Source organism: Hyaena hyaena, unplaced genomic scaffold (assembly GCF_003009895.1).
Source record: "Hyaena hyaena isolate Hyena2069 unplaced genomic scaffold, ASM300989v1 scaffold_765, whole genome shotgun sequence".
Taxonomy (NCBI): domain Eukaryota; kingdom Metazoa; phylum Chordata; class Mammalia; order Carnivora; family Hyaenidae; genus Hyaena; species Hyaena hyaena.
In genome coordinates, this window is record NW_024081399.1 from 536,093 (window position 1) to 558,584 (window position 22,492).

The following is a 22,492-nucleotide window of genomic DNA, read 5'->3' on the forward strand; positions in this document are numbered from 1 at the left end:
GGATGGGCATTAAGGACGGCACATGTCATGAGCACCAGGTGTTGTATGTAAGCAATGAATCGCTAGATTCTACACCTGAAACCAATATTATGCTGTACGTTAACAAACTGGAATTTAAATAAAACTTGAATCAAAAAAAAAAAAAAAAAAGGATTTGTATCCATGAAGGGATAGAACAAGCTACTGTGAGGAAAAAAAAAAGGTGTGATTGTAAAGAAAACAGTTTGTGAACCTTATAAATATAATTGCCTGATTACAAAAGAAAACATTCCCTCAAACGACCGTCTAAGTAGCAGAAGGAACCCAGCAGGAAAACAAATTAGATGGCCGGACGATGACATTCAAGTTCACTTTCAGGTTGTGCTGGGGATGGGGGTCGGGGGAGAGAGCAAAGCTCGGAAAGAAACGTTGTGAAGTATGGAGAACAGATAAAGGTGAGTCAATGTCTGTCTGATAGAACTTCCAAATGGTAAAGAGGGGAAAGGAGAGATGGCAAACGTAATCGCGGGAGTAACGAAAGATACACTCCTTTAAGCTGGAGACTATTGCTTTGAAGAAAAATACTGAAAAGGGCACATTATGGTGTATTGCTTGCCAGAATGGCTACAGTTAGTCCTCTCCCCGTATTCCTGCCCCTTTGTCACGTGACTTTGAAGCTCCTCCCGTTACGGGGAATCTATTTCCTCACCTCTTGAGTCTGATAATGTGGCCTTCTGACTCACTTTGGCCAACTAACACTGTGTTAGTTCCAAGCTAAGACTCTAGAGGCCCTTGACGGTGGTTCTACATTTGCATGGAAGCATCCCTATGATTACTATGTGAACAAGCCGTGTCTTGTTTGCTGGTGGGTGAGAAGTGATGCAGAGCAGACCCAAGCTATTACAGCCGAAGCCTTCCTAGCACCCCGCTGGCCTACCAGATCATCACAGACACATGAGGGATCTCAGCCAGGAACAGAATAATTGCCCAGCTGGGTCCAGGCCAAACTGCCAACCCACCAGCCTGAAGGAGCCAAAGGAACTAGCTATGTGGATGTCTGATGGAAGGACATTTCAGGCGAGATCAGCATATGCAAAGGTCCTGGGGTGAGACCATGTCTGCCATTTCTGAGGAGAGGGAAGGAGGTTGGTTTGCCTGGAGTAGAGTACCTGATGAAGGGGAGAGGGGGAGGGGCTGAAGTGAGAGGAGGAGTGTGGTAAATTGTACAAAGGGCCACATATCTTGCAGCGTGTCTGGATTTTGTAAGTGTGGGCATTGAAGTCTCTTACTATTATTATTGCTGTCAATTCCTGCCTTCAGGTCTGTTTTGTATATTTATGTGAATAACTAATCAATCAATCAATTAATTAATTTAGGTGCTCTGACATTGGGTATGTATATATTTATAATTGTCTTCCTTTTGAATTGACACTTCTATCATTATATAATGACCTTCTTTGTCTCTAGGGACCATTTGGGACTTAAAGTCTATGTTGTCTAATATAAATCTAGCCACCTCTGCTTTCTCATGGTTACCATTTGCATGAAAGGTCTTTTTCCCTTAGCCAGCGTATGTTTAATTCTAACGTGAGTCTGTCTTAGTTACAAGTTTTTACAAATATGTTCACAAAAACGTAAGACAGTGCCACTCTATTTTTTTTGTCTTGGAATATATACTTATTTTTTTATAAAAATAAGTTTGAAAACATGTTTATTTAAACACGTATATTTGCTGGGTGTCATACGGAAACCAACTTGACAATAAACTATTTTAAAAAAAGGAATATAGACTATCAGAAATGTAGCTTTTTAAGAAGAATCAAATGGATATTTTATCTATTTTTTATTGTTAATTTTTGAGAGAGAGAGAGAGAGTGGGGGGGCAGAGGAGGAGCTAAGAGAGAAGGAGACACAGAATCCGAAGCAAGCTCCAGGCTCTGAGTCGTCAGCACAGAGCCTGATGCAGGCATCGAACTCACGAACCATGAGATCATGACCTGAGCTGAAATCGGAGGCTTAAACGACTGAGCCACCCAGGTGACCCCAAATGGATATTTTAAAAATTTGTCGAGGGCACCTGGATGGCTCAGTCAGTTGGGCATCCGACTCTTGGTTTTGACTCAGGTCATGATTGCAGAGTCATGGGATGGAGCCCCATGTCAGGCTCTGTGCTGAGCATGGAGCCTACTTGGGATTCTCTCTCTCTCTTCCCCTCCGACCCTCTCCCACACTTGTGCTCCCTATCCCTCTAAAAAATAAAAATAAATAAATACAGTCTCTCTTGCAGATAGCAATCACTAGAGCATGTTTATTTATCCATTCTACGCCTTTTAATTGGTAACTTTAATGCATTTACATTCAAAGTATTGAGAAGTGAGAACTTACTGTTGCCATTTTGTTCATTGTTTTGTTTGTCTTGTAGTTGTTTTCTTCCTCGTTTTCCGCTTCTTTATTATACTTCTCTTGTGTACACTGGGGCTCTCTCAGAGCTCTTCTCATTGTCATCTAGGTGGTTATTCATTGTTTTTGCTGGTTTTGCAGGGGAGATGAGCATTTTACCCACTTGGTCACATGAGAGCAGAGACAATTCTCAGTAACTCAGAGACTATTTGAAGATAGTCTCTGGAAAGGAAACATTCCTTCACGAGGGCTCCACCCTCATGACCTAATCACCTCCCAAAGGCCCCACCTCCAAACACCCTCACGCTGGGGATGGGGTTTCAACATAAGACTTTGGAGTGACACCTTCATTCTTTAGCACCCTATCACTCTGGCCAACAGAACGCGGCGGAAATAACAATGTGCCAGCTCCATCTCTAGGCCACAAGAGCACGGTCCCTTCTAAACCTTCTGTAGTGCTAGTGTCCCCCAGACATGTGAGCGGGCACCGTCAAGAGCAGCACGGCTGTGCACGTGACCCACGCGATGGCCACCATGAATGGATTCCCGATCTCCATACCTGCTGCAATGTAATTTTGCACTCTTCGCATTAAAGGGTGAAGGGTCCCCCCCCTCTGCCACCCCACGTCTTGGATCCACATGGATAGGCCTTGAGAGGCTTTGCACACATCCACTCTCCCTCTTGGAACTCCACCACGCCATGAGAAAGTGCCCAGGCTAGTCTGATGGAAGACGAAAGACCATGTGATTGGGAACCTGCTTATCCCAGCAAAGCTCCAAACATGTGACCGAGTCCTGCCAAGATCAACAGAGCTTTCTAATTACCCACAGCCAACCGTAGACACATTAGTGAGTCTAGCAAAAAAATGAGAAGTTCGCTCCCAGCTAACTCATAGGCTCGCAAAAATGAAAGGTTATTGACTCAGGCCAGTGAATTTGAAGTGGCTTGTTATACCCCAAGAGGGAAGCAGCACAGGCCCTATCAACAAAGTAACCTGGAAGAAAGTGACTCTGTGGATCTTTTCTGTGCCATCACCAAATTGCCACGAAATTCAAAATTGGTCGGACAGAGATGGGCCATCTTAATCCATGTTGATCTTTGATTTAAAACTTTAAATGGCTTTTTTAAATAAGCAAACATGCAAATAATGTCAGTGCCTGGATGAGTGGGAGAGCGAGTGAGAAAAAGAATAGTAAGTAAGTGTAACTTGAACATAAAACTGCAATTGAAGTTTGTTATCTTAGTTTTCTGGTGTTTTGTGTTGGTGCTTATGGTAAACTAAGTATGGATTATATATGTGTACAGAAATAAACCCACCTGAACTTCCCGAATAAAAATTTAAGTCTGACAATTTTTGACATTGGCTACACTTTCTGATAGTCTTAATTGCTATTTCCAAAGGTAAACAGGTATAGCACTAAGATAATAAATATCTGTATTCTTCTCAAGGTCTTTAACAAACTGGGATTCAACATTAAAGTTATCCTCAACGATAGAAAGAAAACGCTAGCTTCCATAAAAATAAAGCATTAAGAATAATTTTGAGATAATGTCCCAATATTCTATTTGAACTATGTTACGTCCTGCACTTTTGAATTCCCTGGATGGACAGTTTTCTTTGCAGATAGCTGGGCTTTGAGGAATAGTGATGGAGGTTGGCTGGAGCTGTACAATTTGCAGCCATTTTAAGAAATATATGCTAATAGAAAAAAACTGAAGGTTGCTAAATTGGGAGGCTAACAATGCTGGAATTTGAACACAGGGTATGGTTTCATGGCTCTCTCAATTTCTCCCTGCAAAGAAACTGGGGTCCTTATACAGTAGCATACTTTAAAATCAGCCTGGAACATTATGCTTTGGGGAGGACACCGCCTGGGTTGTGACATAGGAGTCGGCATAAAATCATTCCTACTGGTCCATGAAAATGTGAACATTAAAAGGATGATTAAGTCGGGGCACCTGGGTGGCTCAGTCTGTTAAGCGTCAGACTTCGGCTCAGGTCATGATCTCATGGTTTGTGAGTTCGAGCCCTGTGTCGGGCTCTGTGCTGACAGCTCAGAGCCTGGAGGCTGCTTTGGATTCTGTGACTCCCTCTCTCTCTCTGCCCCTCCACTGCTCATGCTCTCTCTCTCTCTCTCCCGAAAAAATGGTAAAATTTTTTTCAAAAGATGATTATGTCAAAACATATCAAAAAACCGTACACTTCAAATATGTGCAGTTGTATGTCACTTGTACCTCAATAAAGCTGTTCTAAAGTTTTGAAAAAGTGATTATGGTTCCCTAGAAGCAGTAGAGTCTGTGAAAGGCCAAATGTCTGTGCTGGTGCTCAAAGGCACAAGGTGAGGTGAGTAAGATACGAGTCGTGTAAAACGCATAAGTGCCTCCCATCCTCAGACAAACTATCGGTACCGCCTGAGTCTGGATGTTAAATCAGACCTGTGAGTTTTCTCACCTACTCGGAACTTGGGGACAGATACTGCATGAGCATCTGGGTTCACCCTTATTTTTCACATTGCTGATGAGGCCAGAACCTTTTGGAGGCTGAATGTGGCTCAAAATAGAGGCACGTGTTGTGATGAGTTTTTTCCCGAATGACGTAACACCCATGTCTAAATGCAGCTACCTCTTCCCAGGGATCCTACATGTGCAAGAGAAGCTGTGCTGAGATAGGAAGAAACCTTTATTCCACACTTGAGGAGGGGAAATCATGTTTTATTCAGTAAAAAGAAGAAATGCACACAGGAAGGGAGACGACTTGGTGCCACTCATGAAACCAGAAAAACATACTGTCTCCATAATTACTGGTAATGTGCTTATGAAATTAACTATTACATTACGGTCCTAAAAATAGAAACATAGGCATAGCGTAGCAACCAAAAATATTTTGAAGCCTTGACAAGGGGCAGAGGTTCGTCAAGAATTCAGCTTTATTGATCCACCAAAACTCCATCTCAGGAGGGAAATATTGCTTGCAGCAGAGTTACCTGGGAGCAATGGTAGGGGAAATACAAGTAAAATGTATGCTAAACACCTTCTCTTGTTGGGGTAGGAGGTGTCATAGAGAACGGATTACTTCTTGGCATTGAGAAGAAGATATGTGTCCTCAGTGCTTAGCGTTCTTGCATCGGATTCTTAGCTTCCATTCTAGGCTACGAAGGGTCACACTGGCTGAAATGCAAGCCCAGGCTCTGTTAAGGCATCAGGCCTAGAGCAGCTGATGGAAACTTCCAGAGGAGCTCAAGGTCACCGACTAAATTCTGATAGGCCCCAAACAATTCTCAAGGAAATAGAATATTGACTAACCTCTGCTAGAGACGATTCAGAAACTGAGGAAAGGTTTGAACTGAGGTGGTATTGACCAGCGTCATGGTTAAGGAAAGAGTGTGAAGAAACCTTTGGTTTGGGGTGAGGGGTTAATAACCGTCTCAAAGTTAATTCATTTTAGGACACGGTCCAAATGTCCCTTTTCTTTCTTTTTTTCAGTATTCTAAACTTTTAAATAATATAGATGTTGGGGTGTTGAATTTAATTATACAACGTTCTGGAGATATTTAGTTTTCTTTGTCAGATTTGAATTTTTTCTTTTTTTTCTTTCTTTTTTTTAAAATACAGTTTATTGTCAAGTTGGTTTCCATATAACACCCTGTGCTCATCCCCACAAATGCCCTCCTCCATGCCCATCGCCCCCCTCCCCCCCACATCCATCAGCCCTCAGTTTGTTCTCAGTATTCAAGAGTCTCTCATGGTTTGCCTCCCTCCCTCACCCCATTTTTTCCCCTTCTTCTCCCCCATGGTCCTCTGTTAAGTTTCTCCTAATCCTCCTATAAGTGGAAGCATATGGTATCTGTCTTTCTTTGTCTGACTTATTTCGCTCAGCATAACACCCTCGAGTTCCATCCACGTTGCTACAAATGGCCAGATTTCATGCTTTCTCATTGCCATGTCGGATTCCAAATGTCCCTTTCCAATAAACATCAAACGCTTTAAGGCATCATGGTCAAAAATGAAGTCTCGTCTCACAGTTTTGTGACCAGAATGTTCCTGCTCCCTGAAGACATGTGTCTTCCCATAATGGAAAACTAGTAGGACAGAGGAATAACTTATCTTCTAAGACAGGTTATCTAGACTCTGTGTGGTTGGGCAGGAGTCCGAAAATATAGGGGGAACGTAGAGAACAAAATAACCAAAAGCAAAGGAAGGAACCAATGCTGACAAATGAGGGGGCGAGGGAAGCAGTGTGACTAGAGTAGGTCCCCAGGCACGTGGAGAACAGGAATGGCTCCGTGGGGTGTCCTGGAGGACTAGGGTGTCGGGTGCAGAGGTTCAGCTTTAAGTAGGAATCGAGTTCTATGAAGGAAATGGTATTTTAAGGCGATAATCTGGCAGCAATAAACAGGATGGACAGGAGTAATAAGGGACTGTGAGGTCAGTGGAAGGATATGTGATCTCCATGATGAGAGCATGAGCAAGGAGCAGGAGACGGGTAAGGAATAAACAAATAAATTCTAGGCACACTTAAAAGCAGATGGTTTTGCTTTATTGTTTCATTACAAAGGTATTCTGTGCTCACCTTAAAAGTTTAAAAAAGTTTAAAAGTTTTAAAAGTTTGAGTTTTAATGATACAAAAGTACAGAAGGTAAAAAATACATGTATATATACGTATATGTATGTATGCAACCACTATTAGAAGTGATATTTCAAATATTTTCCTATAGGAAAGGACATACATCTTGACAAATCCAGCAAAAAGAACACAAATGAAAATAATGACAGAATTGTCAATAAATGTTACAGAATTGTAATAAATGTGAAAGTTTTAATTATGAATTAAAAGGTAAACATTCCAGATGGAGTAAAAAAGAAATTGACCACGTACCGTTTTGAAAAGATAAAGACACACCTAAAACAAAACAACACAGAAAAACTTCAAATACTGAAGTGGATAAAGATACACAGGACAGATGCTACCAAAACTCAAGTAAAGGTGGCAAAAAACCATCACGGCAAAAAGCATCAAATGGGTCAAAGAAGGCACCTTTATGTTGTGAATTAACACAATCCAACAAATAGAATCATGAAACTTCATGCACTGAAAATGAATTTCAAATACGTAAAGCAGAAAACACTAGAAATAGGAGACTATGATAAAATAAATAGATTTTACATACTTTCATCAAGAATTTAGATCGAGCACATAAAAAGGGAAAATCTGAGTAACAATTCAATTTAATATGTAGAAATATGATATCATATTACCCAAACAAAAAGAAAACATACATTTGCTTCAACTGCCCATGGAATATTTATAAAAGTTTATTACATTAGGACACAAAAAAGTTCCAAAACGTATAATCCACGCAGGAAACATTCTCCATCCATAAAACAGCAGGAGTAGTAAGAGGGGGGAAAAGGGTAGAAAAACAAAATGTCAACGAAAATCTAACCACGCTGAAATAGATAAATACTCAACAACTCTTGGGTTAAAAAGGAAAACAAAACGAACTACAGATGAAGTGACCAAAAAGAAAAAAAAAAAAAAGAAAGGAAAAAAGGATTATGGAACCTACTGAGGCACAGTCAAACACGTATCCAAAGGAAAATTTCTCATTTAAATGCATTAAGCAGAAAATAAGAAAGACTGAAAAATAAACTAAGCATTCACCTAATTGATCTAGAAAGAGACCAAACAGAACCAAGGAACGTAGAAAGAAGTATTAACAAAAGCAGAAAGTGATGTAAGGAAAAAAACTTTTAAAAATAGTTAATCTGAAAATAAAACACACAAATCCATAAACAGTCCTATTAAGTGAAAGAAAAAAGGAAGGATATTGCCAACATATGTGCAAATCAAGACACGTTGGAAGATGCGTACAACTTCTAATCAATACATTTGAAAGTCTAAATGAAATGAGAAAGTTTTACAAATTGCCCCAAGGAGAGGTGGAAAACTTGCATACATTGATCATCAGAGCAGAAAACAGGCTTCAAAATACAGAGAAGGACCCGTTGCCAGAAAGGAAGTAGGTGGGGGGATGGGTGAAACAGATAAAGGAAATTAAGAGTACACTTATCTCAATGAGCACTGAGAAATGTATAGAATTGTTGAATCCTTCTATTGTCCACCTGAAACTAATATAAACTGTATGTTAATTATACTTCCATTAAAATTATAAATGAACACTTAAAACTAAAAATTCACACACATAAGGAAGAAACAGATTTACATTTCTACCCTCCCTCTTCCCAAATAAACACCAGGACGAAATGGGTTTATGGGTATTAACAACTTTTCAAGGGAACAGCTTGTGTCTAAGGCAGACTGTAAAATAAGAAAAAGAATTCCAGTTCACTCACAAATATACACAATCATGGTATTAAATCAGGAAAAGGACATCACATGAAGGAACACAATAAACGAATTTCCCAACAAACGTGCCGTGGCACACTGGTGTCCCGTGGATGGGGTTGGATGTGTAATTTACCTTCTCAGGCCCGGAGGGCAAACGGGCAGAGACTCAGAGGCCAACTGCCTCTTCCCTGAGCAATCGTGTCCATTGACCACAATGTGCCAAGATGTGAAAAGGGTGAGGAGGCGGCGCTGTGGGGACCTGTTAGTATAGAGCTTTATATCCGAAATCAAATGCTGATGGAGCCAAGACACCACTACTAAGTCACTTTGATTCCAAGAATGCAAGAACAGCTCAACATTAGGAAGCCTGTTAGTGTAATTAACTACCTTCATGGATTAAACAGAACAACCGTATTATCGCCCTGGCGGATGCCGGAAAAGACATCTCTACCATTCTATGTCTGTTCCTGACAGAACTAGAAGTCAATCAGGAATCAAGACTACAAGGGTATTTCCATAACTGGAAGAAGGTTATCTATCACAAACAATGGCAATCATCATATTTTGCAGTGAAGAAAGGTATTGGTGTTAAGGTCAAAAACAAGAGAAGCACGCTTGCCCTTTATTAATCAACATAAATCTGCATTGTCCTGGAGGCATAACATCTTTATCAATGTTGTAGAAGGAAAAAAAAAATAGATACAAACATTAGCAAAGACAAATGTTCCATTGTTTGCAACTGACATGCTCGCATACGTAGGAATTCAAAATAATTAACTGGAAAAATAACATAGAGCTAAGAACAGAGTTTAATATGATGCCTGGATACGGGATAAATGCAAAACCCTGTATCATAAAGATATCAGTTCTCAACACATTACTCAGTAGGTCTCAGGAAATTCAAGGGATTTTTTTTTTTAAACAGGAGTTGATGAGTTGATTCTAAATTTCATCTGAAAAAACCAAACTGTACAAGAATAGCTGAGTAAATTCTGAAAAATAAGAGAATTATGGAGGAGGAAGAGCTTTAGTTAAAGCAGAGAGGTACTAGCTCAGGAAAAGACAAAACTGAACAGAAAAGAAGCATAAATATACCCATATACTTCATGACTAAAACAAAAGAATTCCAAATTAGTGCAAGTGTAATTCTGTAAATAACTTAGGACAACATAAACATAGGTCCCTTACTTCCCACCACACACACACACAAAACCAGTTCCATATGGACATATGGATTAAGACACCACATAATAAACAATATATAACATATTAGAAGAAAACATAAGAGCATACTTTTATAATGTTGAGATACAGACACCTACCTAAGTATGAGACAAAACCAAGAAACTATAAAAGAAAGATTAATATGTTTGCCCATTTCTATAATTAAATCGCTAAGGCAATACCACCATAAATAAGCATTTAAAAAGACAAATGACAGACATTTGTGGTATACAGCAGACAAAATGATACCAGCTCTGATGTCCAGAGGCCTCCTGTAAATCAACAAGGAAAAAAGACAAATGACTCAAGAGAAAAACAAGGCAAAGGATATAAACAAGCAATCTGCAACAGAAGAAATACAAACTGCTAATAAAAATATTAAAAGGTGCTTAACCTTACTAGGGATCAGGGGAAAATAATGGAATGAGATTGGAGTTTTCATCCAAAATGCTGACAGAAATTAAAAAGAATGACAGGGTCCGGCATGCTGGGACAGCAAGTTAGCTCATACCCTTTGATCTAGCCGTTATACTTTTAAGGTACCGGCCTGTAAAAATACTTGTAAATGTGCAAAAGATAGATTAAAAACAATGCTTTTATAGCATTATCAGTAATAGTAAAAACAAACAAACAAACAAACAACAATTGCTAACAACCTCAAGATGTATCATGTGGGAGTAGTTGAATAAATTATGCAGTACACCTTACTATGGAATTCTACCGGCTATTACAACAAAGTGACTTTTTGGGGGGCGCCTGGGTGGCTCAGTTGGTTGAGCGAACGACTTCGGCTCAGGTCATTGTTCATGACCGCATGGAGCCTGGAGCCCTCTTCTAATTCTACGTCGCCCTCTCTCTGCCCCTCCTCCTCCCCTGCTCACCCTCTCTCTCTCTCTCTCTCTCTCAAAAATAAATAAACATTAAAAAAATTTTTTTTAATGACTTTCTACTGAGCGGGGCTGGGAAGGGCAAGTTATAGAATAATATGTATAGTATGAATTCATTTTGTGAAACACCAAGAACCCATGCACAGAGAGAGAAAAAGTACTTGGAAGCTATCTCTGGACAGTGAAACTGAGGGAGTACTTATATACTCCTGCACTTTTTATTTTTACACTGAGCGTATATTACTTTTGTAACAACAACAAAAATAAGGTCACTCCATAACATTTGGACTAAAAAGACAACTGTAATAAAACAGAAAAAAATGATGTGAAAGGTCACTAGACAAAGGCAATTGTCATTAACCAGTCAACACTTTTTCAGTCCCTGGTATGCACGTTTCACATATCTGAGATCCTCCTCTATGTAATTTGGGGCTTGTCTTTCAATTAATGTTATATTGTATTTTCCCTATAGAAAATTTAGAGAATAAAGAGCTGCAAGAATAAAGGGCCCATGTGTTCCAATCACCCAGGTATAACTGCTTAATACCGTGCAAGTTGAATTCACCAAATTGTATTATGAGTAATCCACGCACACTCTCATTGATCTATGCATGGCCCACTCTTATTTTTATCCATTACCTTATTTGATTTAATTGTCATGATAATCATACAATTATTAAAGTCAATGGTATGCTTTTAATTATATAATGAACACCCACCCACCCACTGAACCTGAGTACTAGACTACGGATGATAACTTCGATCCACTTCTATGATCCTCTCATATTCCAGCCCATTTCCTTAGTCCCATTGACCATTATCCCAAAGTTTTTATTGATTCTCCTTTGCTTTTTAATAAAATATTTTTAATCCCAGATATATATGTGTACCTAAATAACACAGTGTTTAGTTTCACTTGCTTTTGAATAATATAGGAAAGACATCCTATTAAATGTGCTCTTCCGGGACTTGAGACCTTAACTGAAGTTAAGAAGTACAATATAGAAGTACAATATACCCATATTATTATGTTCAGCAGTGGTTCATTCATTTCATTGCTGTATAATATTGCACTGTGTAAATATACCACAATTTATACATTTTCCTTTTGGGAATTTTACTACTACCATAGTAGTGTATATTCTTCTGGTCATTTTTCTGAGGACATTTATATAGTTTCCTTTCTAAAAATTTGGCTATTATACATACTTTCATATGACCTGTTCTTCTCACTAATGAGATCTTGTGAGCATATTCCTCTTTCAGTGAATATTCTTCTGTGGTAGAAACTTTTAAAAAAATTTTTGGCTTGTTTTTAATGTTTATTTATTTTTGAGAGAGAGAGACAGAGCATGAGTGGGGGATGGGCAGAGAGAGAGGGAGACACAGAATCCGAAGCAGGCTTCAGCCTCTGAGCTGGCAACACGGAGCCTGATGCGGGGCTTGAACTCATGGACTGCAAGATCATGACCTGAGCTGAAGTCAGACACTTAACCCACGGAGCCACCCAGGCACCCCTGTGGTAGAAACTTAAATGGTTGCATAGTACTCCATCATAGAGTTACCATATAATTTTATTTAGTTACCTTTGATTCTTGGACATCCTGACTGCTTATGCGTTTTTGGCCCTGATAAACATCATGATGTACTTGTCCTCGACTCAGCAACTCTCCTTTAAGAATTTGTCCTAAGTGATCCCTGAACAAATTTGCACACCATCACGTACAGGACCACCATGGAGGACGACACAGTTTGTGCAGCGTATGTGCCCATTACAGCAGTTTTTAGAATGCAAAACAACTGGAAAGAACCGAATGCCCACCAATAGGAGGTAAAGGAAACAAGTTACGTCTTAAAATTAGAACGTAGACTCACAGTCACTGACCTGGCAAGATGTTTAGAATTTATTGTTAAGGGGGAAAGAGTGGGTTAAATATCAGTTTGATTCCATTTTGGAAAAGAAAATAAATATACCTGTAAAAGAAGGTGGAAAACCATACACCCAAAACCTTATAGCTATTATCTCTAAGTATTGAGTTTATTTGAGATCTTAGGTTTTTTTTCACTTTGCTTGCTTTTATTTTGAAGTGTTTTCAACAGTAAAACTTGATTACATGTATAATAAGCTGAATAAATAATGAACTTTTATGCACAATCACTTAAATATTTTTCCTGAATATAAAATACTTTCACACTGTAAGAGCTTTGGGAGGAAAAAAAAGAACACCAAGAAGTACACACAAATCACACATAAACATACCCACCTAGAGATAATTAGTTCACAATCTCCAATGTGTTTATTTCTAGTCGTTTGTCTTTGATTATATATACTTAAGATAATTGCAATCACACTTTATATAATCTTGTATGCTGATTTTTCACTTAACATTATATAATATCAACATACCATAAATATCTTAATGAAAGAATATTCCATCACACAGAAATAGCACATTTACTTAATCATGCCCTTAAAGTTAGACCCCTAGGTTTTCTGGTTTTCACTATGCCAAATACTATGTGAAGAACATCTTTGTGCATGAATTATCCACATTTTAGATGATTTCCTTGAAAAGATTCACTGAAGTGAAAATAGGAAGTCCAGGAGTACCAACATTTTTCTATCCCTTGATATATATTGCCAAAACTATACTTCGTATACATTTTAAGGCAGCATGGAGTAGTAGAAAAAAGAAGTCAAAATACACAGATGCCATGCCCATCTTTAGTACTTGCTGTTTAATCTGATTAGGCAAAACTGATATAAAAACATCCATCTTAGTAACCAAATGAGAAAAATAGATCCTTCAATCACCATAAATGTTACCTCCTCAGGAATGCTTTCCTTAACTTTCCAGACTCTCACAGCATCCTATACTTACTTTGCCTTCACAGTCTTGCAACACTGATAAATAATTGTTCGATTATTTGTACATTGTCAGTTTCCCCTAGGTGATTTTAAGTTCCATTAAAATATTCCTGGCATACAGTCGGCGCTCAATAAACATTTGTTGAATGAATGAATAGATCGATGATGGATGAAATGATAGCACTTTGCAAAATAAATCATTAGACATTTGGAAGGTATTTCAATTTTAATAATAATAATTATTATTCACTTGTATTACCATGTAGATGATTCTAGATCCTTAGAGATCCCTTGACTAACCATAATTTCAGTATGTAGCTTTAGTGCTTATCATGCCATCCAGGGGCATGGTAGCAATATTGCTGGAAGCACCTGTTAGGAGGTGAGACTTGGATTGACTTGACTCTAGATCAGCATGCTGAGGGTTAGGGAGTTGCAGCCCCCATTAGTTGAACACAAGGCAGTGGTCAGGATTCCAGGAGGCCAATGACATGTGAAGAAACAGGTAAATCCTGGAGGTCAGAAACAAACTAATGGCAAGGCGAAAACTGGAGAATGGTCAGTGATAAGAGATTGAAGTTGATGGGAGAGTCAAATTCCAAGCACCAGGACTCACAGCATGGAGTTATGAACGTGATTCTAAAGCAAATGGACCTTGAACTCAGTGCTTCCTTATATTATTTCTGCCCAAATTGAAAATGGTATCAGGAAGTGTTTGTGCCTAGATCCATACACATGGGCAAGGGAATAATAGTAAATAGTTGAGGAATGGGATCTGTGAATACAAATAGGTTCTGGTAGCGACAGGATAAAGTGAGACCATTGGTACATAAAATCTGATAATAGTCTGCACATAAAATGGGAGCAATCACACTTTGGATCCCATAATTCTTATCTTGACTTTCAGCAGAAAATATTATAGCATAGTGGTTGGGATCATGGGCTCTGGTCACAAGCTAGCTGAATTCAAATCCCAGATCTCTCACTTCATTTATTAGTTGTATCCTTTGGACAAGTTACTTCACTTCTGTGTGTCAGTTTCCTCATCTGTAAAATGGAGATGATAGCACCTACCTCAATGGGTTCTTGTGAAGATTAAATGAGTTAATGCATGTTACGACCTTAGAACAGTGCCTGGACATAGCAAATGCTATGTTAAGTGTTGTTGTTATTATTATTATTATTATTATTAATTGGTCACATAAGACCAAACAAAAATTGGTGTTGAAAGAAATGGATAAATACACTGTATGTTAACTCTAATAAACAGTCTCTAAACAGGATGTTTTTTTCATTAAATAAGAATTTCACTTGCACCTAAACATAGTTTACTATATAAAAACTATAAGTATTAGGAAAGTAGCAACATTTCTCACAGCAATCCAATCAGTGTGTTTATTTTACAGAAGCTGTTGTGTGAATACTACCTTTAAAAGTTTTTAAGCATAAATACATATTTCCTAATAGCAGAAAACACTAGTAAGCTGCAATACAGTTGATCCATAAAATCTGGTCTGTAAGAAGGAATGCCTTATTAAATTTTTTGAGGCTAATTCTACCGAAAGAAGGATTACTTGTGTTGGAAGACCTGTCTGTAGAAAGATCTGGACACACAGAAAGGCTTGGACTTGGGAAGACTAATTTTCAAAAGGTCTGGACCCGAGGAAAGATTGGAAGACCTGAACTATGGAACGTGTGAGAATACCTGGATATTGTAGACACTGGAAGACCCAATGATAGAAGACCGGCACTCTGGAGACGTTGGAAGACGTGGATATTGAGCCCCCTGTTGGAAGACTGGGTGGTTGTCGGAAGACGTGGAGATGCTGGAAGACGCCGTGAAGATCCTGGAAGACGTGGAGTTGCTGGAAGACGAGCAGATGCTGGAAGCCCTGGAGATGCTGGAAGCCCTGGAGATGTAGGAAGACAAGGATTTTCTGGAAGACATAAATTTTTTGGAAGACATGGGTAGGCTGGAAGACATGAATTTGATGGAAGACACAGCTTTGTTGGAAGACAAGGTATTTGCTGGAAGATGTGGATTTTCTGGAAGCCATGGATTTGATGGAAGACTTGGATTTTCTGGAAGACCTGGAGGTCATTGGAAGACGTGGATTTCCTGGAAGACATGGCTTTTCTGGAAGACGTGGATTTTCAGGAAGACCCGAGTTGTCCGGAAGACCTGGATCATTTGGAAGACATAGATTCGCTGGAAGACCTGGAGGTTACTGGAAGACATGGATTTTTTTCTGGAAGACGTGGATCTCTAGGAAGACGTATATTTGTTGGAAGGCCTGGATTTAGTGGAAGACATAAATTTTCTGGAAGACGTGGCTTTATTGGAAGACCTGGATTTCTTTAGTGGAAGACATACATTTTGTTTGGAAGACGGCGATTGACTGGAAGACTGGATTTCGCGGAAGACATGGATTGGTTGGAAGATCTGGATTTTTCCGGAAGATATGGATTTGGTGGAAGACGTAGATTTTTCTGGAAGACATGGACTGAGTGGAAGACCTGGATTTCTTTCTGGAAGACATCGGTTGGCTGGAAGACCTGGATTTCCTGGAAGACATAGTTAGCTGGAAGACTTGGATTTAGTGGAAGACTTGGATTTAGTGGAAGACATAGTTTTTTTCTGGAAGACTTGGATTGGCTGGAAGATCTTGAAATTGCTGGAAGACGTAGATTGTCTGGAAGACCTTGAAACCATTGGAAGACGTGGATTTTCTGGAAGACATGGATTTTCCTGGAAGATATGAGTTTTATGGAAGACCTCTAATTACTGGAAGACATGGATTATCTGGAAGACGTGAATTCTCCGGAAGACTAGGATTAGCTGGAAGATCTTGATGTTGTTGGAAGACTTGGAGTTGCTGGAAGACCTGGAGTTGTTGGAAGACCTTGACACTGGCGCCATTGGAAACCCTGGACATTGGAGACATTGGAAGCACAGGATATTGGAGACACTGGAAGCCTTAGATTTTGTGGACATTGCTTATTCTGGACGTTGGAGACTTTGGAGACCCTAAATGTTTGGAATTGGAAGCCCTGAATACTTGGAAGCATTGTCAGTCCTGTACCCTGGGAGCCTTAAACATTAGAAAATATAGACAATGGAAGATCTAGACGTTTAGAAATCCTAAAATCAGAAGCTCTGGATATTGGGAGACATTGGAAACCTGGATGTTGACACATTCATGTTTAGACATAGAATTTGGAAGCTGTAATCTTCATGATGCTGGAAGTCAAGGACGTTGGTAGTGCTAGACACTAAGAGACTTGGACATTAATATTTCAGGATGTTAAAAGACCAAGTCATCCAGATATTGGGGATGTTGGAACACATAACCATTGGAAAACCAGGTTCTTAGAGATTTTGAAAGACTTCAGTGGTGGAAGAACAGGTGATAATGAGACACTGTAAAATCAGAATTTAGGAGACACTAAAAGTTGTAGGAACCAAATGATGTAAGAACTAGAAGATATTAGAAGAGCTGGACTAGGACACAATAAAACATGTGGACTCTAGAAGACCTGCATACAGGGGGCACTGGAAAATTGGGAACATAGAAAACTTGGAACTTAGAACTCTGGATCCTGAAAGACAAGACCTGGAACCTGATGACTGATTGTTGGAGAAAGTAGAAGACCTAGACTTTTAATGTCCCTGATAGTGAGGAGATTGGAAAACACTGGCATTGGAGGTGCTTCAGGCCAGAGAGTGGAAGATGTGGGCATTGTAACATTTAGAAGATCTGGCAGTTGGAGATGTTGGAAGCTACAGAGCTCAGAAAACCTGATGTTAGAGACACTAAAGAATCGAAAGGCCCAATCTTAGAGATCCTAGAAGGTCATGTTGAAGGATATTGGCAATGTTGAAAGACTTTCACATTAGGATCTGATATAACATTTAAAGACATGTTATAAGGCTACTCTACTAGTCTTTATAACTATGGCATCTCTTTCTCTAAAAAGCAAAACACAGAGAAAGGACATCTTTGGGAGATGACAAAGAGGAAGCAGGGAAAGTCAAGTAAAAGCAAGTAGTTTGAATGGGTTGGAACCTATTTTCATTGTCCCAATGAACTGGTCTTGTATTGTTTGACAGCATGGGAATGAGGAATTATCAAAGAATAAGCAATATCCATCTTGGAGAACTACTTGGCTTTAAATAGGAGTCAGCCAAATGTTTTCTATAAATAGTTAGGATTTTGCATGTCATATATGGTGTCTATTGCAACTATTCAACTCTATCATTATAATGTAGCCATAGACAATACGTAAATGAGTGGATATGGTTGTGTTGCACTAAAACCTTTATTAAAAAAAAAAAAAAAAAAGCTGGGCCAGATTTGACCCAAAGGTCTTAGTTTGCCAGGCCCTGCTCTAGCTGCCAAATCTAGGGTATAAAGAAGTATATTCAATACATCTCAGGCTAGCATTCACATGCAAAAGAATGGGTAGAGCAATCTGAAGCCCAGTGGTTAATAAAGATACCATGTATGTAATGATGCTCAGGATAGGAGGCTAGCAAGAACCTAAGAACAGAGTTTAGAGCTCCACTTAATTATTTCAGGGGCTCAACAAGGATACTTATATTTAGAGCCAATATTACATGGGTAGCATTCAGGACCCCAAGCAAAGGGGGCTAGGGTTCCATGAGGATACCGGAACTCAGTAGGCTGGAAGCTTAAAAGAATATTAAAGAAGAAAGTCACTTTCACACACTGGGGTTATCCTTCCAGGACTAAGCACCATTCACCCAAAGACAGGGAGTCCCCAGCCCAGGGCAGAGATGACGTGTCAAAGCCCTCACTCGGTGTCCCATGTTCTTCTCAAGGGGCACTCCTCATACCACTGCCAATTGATCAAGAGCCAAGTCTAGGTGTTTGTAATGATGGAGGAGAAGAGGAAGGAGACTAAAGCTTTGAAGTCTCATCTCGGGCACCCTGGCTTCAAGTAATAAGTCTAATTTCTGCTCTTACCCACCAGAGCTTAAGTGACAAACGTAGGAGATCAGGGTTGAGTGTGAGCTGAAGATCCTTAGTACTTAGACAGGGCCGAGGAAGACACAGGCGATCACATATATTGTAGGAAAGAACACCGGCAGATAAAACTGGTTACGATGTGCTGGGCCTGGGTCATGATTTAAAGGTTAAGTAGTGAAATATATAGACAATGGGCAGCCACTGAAAAGTTTTGAATGAGTAAGTACCAGAATCAAAATTGTACACAAGGACAATTTGTCAAGCAGCCAAGTGCCGACGACTACCAGACACATATGCTAGAACATCAGAGGCTCCAAGTTCAAACACTATAAGGGTTGTGATGTGAGTTATGAAACCACTATAATCATCCAGGTGAAGTGGTAACAGAGGCTTGAATTAAGGCAGTGACAGCTTTGTTACACAACAGATCCAACATTTGGATTACGATGAATTCTCAGCGTTCTGAAAAGCACGATTGTCAGTTTCTCGAATGGCAGCACAGAATGCATGGAATAACAAAGATATTCAGAAGCTAGTTATGCGGAATTGTCCTCACCTCATAAGATTACTTAGATACCCAATTTTCTCTCAAAGGCAGCTGAGCTAATAATAGGTCCTGAGCAAAGTAGGTCCTATAGAGCTTTATCGTTAGCTCCTATTAACACAGAGTGACTTAATTATCTTGAAAGTGGACCCAAGTGGATGGATTGTTTTCTAGAGAATAGGAATATATCCATGTGAAAAAAGCCATTAAAAGTAATCCCTATATGAATAAATATCATGCAAGGATAACCACTTTATAAATAAAGCATATATAAATAAAGCTGCAGTCAAGGATTAGCATACGGACAAAGGAATTATTATTTCAGGTATCTTTCGCAAGCAAAGAAAAACATTGAAAATCACTTTTTATTCCTTCTCTCTTCTTAAAACCATCATGCATACCATTTTTGAAGGAAAGTACATAAAATATCAAAATATTAAAGTCGTAAAAAGAGGAGTAAACTATCATATTTAGTTCTATAATACTCATAATAATAATAATAGCAACAATTTATTGAGAGCTTATTATGTGCCAGGCACTGTACTAGGCGTTTCATATAATCTCTTAGCAATCCTATAATGGCAGGTAGTTTTGACCCCGTTTTACAGATTAGAAGCTCAAGTCTGAAATGGTTAAAAAGCATGCCCACAGTTATATAGCTGGTGATTGGCAGAGACAGGATGGAAAGCCCTACGCTAACTTGTCGCACCCTGATAGCTCAAGGGTTATCCTGCTGGGACCAAGCGCCGCTCACACAAAGAGAGGAAGTCCCCACCCAGGGCAGACAAGAAGGCAATGGCAAAGCCCTCATTTATCCATGTCTCACGTTCTTCTCATTATGGCCTTCATCATGCCACTGCCAAGCAATCAGGAGTCAGTTCTAGGTGTTTGCAAAAATGGATTAATTATATCATGGGCTTTATGTAGTAATGCAAGAAAGATGAAGTGCAATGTCTCAAGCACGCTAGACTCCTATTTAATTTCTCAACGTTTGCTGTTCATGCCAGTGAAATGGACTATCTAGGCTTTCACCTAGTTTCTATTTGATTTTATGGCTCCCGAGAACATACACACTCTGCTCATACCACAGTTTATTTCTGAATTCTTAGATGAACAACCATAGCACGTTGACATCAAGACCATTAAAAGGTAACTCTATGTAAAGTTCAGTGATGGATGTATTCCATTAGCACAAACGTGGTTCACACACTCTTAGCCTATACACGCTCTAGAAGCCCTTTATTAGCATTCAGGTGGTAGCAGCTGTGTAATCCAAACGTGTGGTTTAAAGAGCCTTGTCCGCATTTTGCGCTTAAAAGATTTTAAACAAACCAAAGGCTCTTTTCAAATGTAATGTCACTTTTCTAATATTCTCTACAAATTTCAGCAACCAGGGCTGCCCTTTCTTCCCACCTCCTTTTCCTTTTCTTTTCTTTTTCCAGTGGTTAAACATGTCTGTAAAGAAGGAAATTTCCATGCAGTTCATCACAGTGAACATGAAAATGTGCCTGAACCACTTGACAAGAGGAAGATTCTTTTCACCCAAACTGTGCATACAACCTTCCAAAAGAAGGTTCAGCTTGTCAATTTGGGGGACCATTCTTAATTTTAAAAAGAATGGAGAAACACCTATTTGCATGACAATGCCGTCATTCATTTCTATTTCTACCGCTTAGGCCTATACCCACTTTCAAATCCACCTGTAAGTTCTGTTGACTTGTTAAACTCAGCCATAGTGAAATGTTCTAGATTTTATCCTCATCGCTAGGTTATTTTAACAGGATGTTGCGTTAAACAAGAATTAGATTTTTCTCAATCATTTTATTTCAAATGGCCTGGCCCCTAGACAAACGTTTCCATCTATCAAGCTAAAGTCTAGGCATTTCTATGACAACTAAACTCCTACAACAGTCGGTTTCCCGTTGTATTATTTTATATTAATGGCTCCTGGTTGGTGCTGTTCAACTCACATTTGATTTCTCTAATTCTGGTCAAATTAAGAGAAATACAATGGCAAGACAGTAATCTCAACGAATGGTAAGATTATCAGGAAACCACACTCTCTAAAGGCATATGGAACCGCTCATTATACTGGTAAAATAGTCACCAGCTTAAAAATATTTACCTCTAGATATGATTACAAATACACCAGTTATTCATGGAACCTTGAAACAGTAAACACACAGAGTTCCCAGCTTTGGTTTATGAAAAGCAATAGACACAACATGTTAAGATGTTTTACTCATAATACCTATGCATTATTTGTTTCCCCAAGCCCTGTAACTCAGAAGAAAAATAGCCATGAGCACAAATAGGAAACTCACAGGAGGTCCTCTCTGTCTTTCCTTTCAGGAAGTTGATGCCATGCTTGTTTCTCGTGTTTCTATGCCTAACTCTCTTTTCTGGAAGGGACTAAATCACGGTAAAACTTGAACCAGAAGTGCAATTTTCAAAATAACAAGAACACAGTACAGTAACATTTCTACTTACCTTGGTCTCTAGGAAAGGGCTCAAGTTCACTCACAATCAACCAATGAGGTTGATGCACCTTTCTCCCAAGATGCAGAAATAGAGGAATCTGAGAGACCAAGGGGTCCTATTCTTTCACTTGACAGATAAGGAAAAAGTAGGGTGATTTGAATAATATCATCCACTGAGTCAGTGGTGGAGCCAAAATTTAGAATCAGGGTTTCCTAGTTACTGGGCCCACCACCATTTGTACTGCATTTTCTCTTACAATTCTGTTCAGATGGAGAGCAGCAGTTAACAACCATGACTGTATGAAACATCAGTTGAGGAGCTTTCAAAATACAGATACTGACCCCATCCCTGATTCAGCACACCGAGGGGCAGGTCCCAGAAATCTGTATTTTTCAAACCGCCCCAACATGATTTTGAGGTGTTAAGAACTACTCTGAGGCAAGGGTGTGAGCTCCCCTGGCCGTGTCGTGGGTCACTATCCACAGCACCTGAAAGTGACTTTTCGACTTCTCGTCTGTGTCTTTTGAACCTGCTGAGGAATGTCTGTCATCATCTCAACTATACCTATGCAAGCAAGCCCTTTTAGCTTTTGTAGTTTCTTCCCTTTCCTCTGACCACTTGAAACTCAGATACAGGTAAGCTATCATTCAAATCTCCAGGCCGGGGGGTGGTGTGGATTATTGGATTTCTACCACTTTTAGGGAAGAAGTTTCAAGATCCCTTTCCTGAAAGATACCTAAATATTCAAATCGCTGGGAAGATCAGAT

The 22,492-nt window shown here is 39.4% G+C and overlaps 1 protein-coding gene across 1 annotated transcript; it reads left to right on the forward strand.

Annotated features, from left to right (window-relative positions):
• The first annotated feature begins 334 nt into the window (after positions 1-334).
• On the forward strand, positions 335-16,287 carry CDR1 (cerebellar degeneration related protein 1). Its single transcript, XM_039218511.1, is given in 6 exon segments — positions 335-434; positions 2,761-2,948; positions 15,506-15,736; positions 15,738-16,010; positions 16,012-16,070; positions 16,170-16,287. Coding segments are annotated over 6 exon segments (969 nt in total).
• The last annotated feature ends 6,205 nt before the right edge of the window (positions 16,288-22,492 follow it).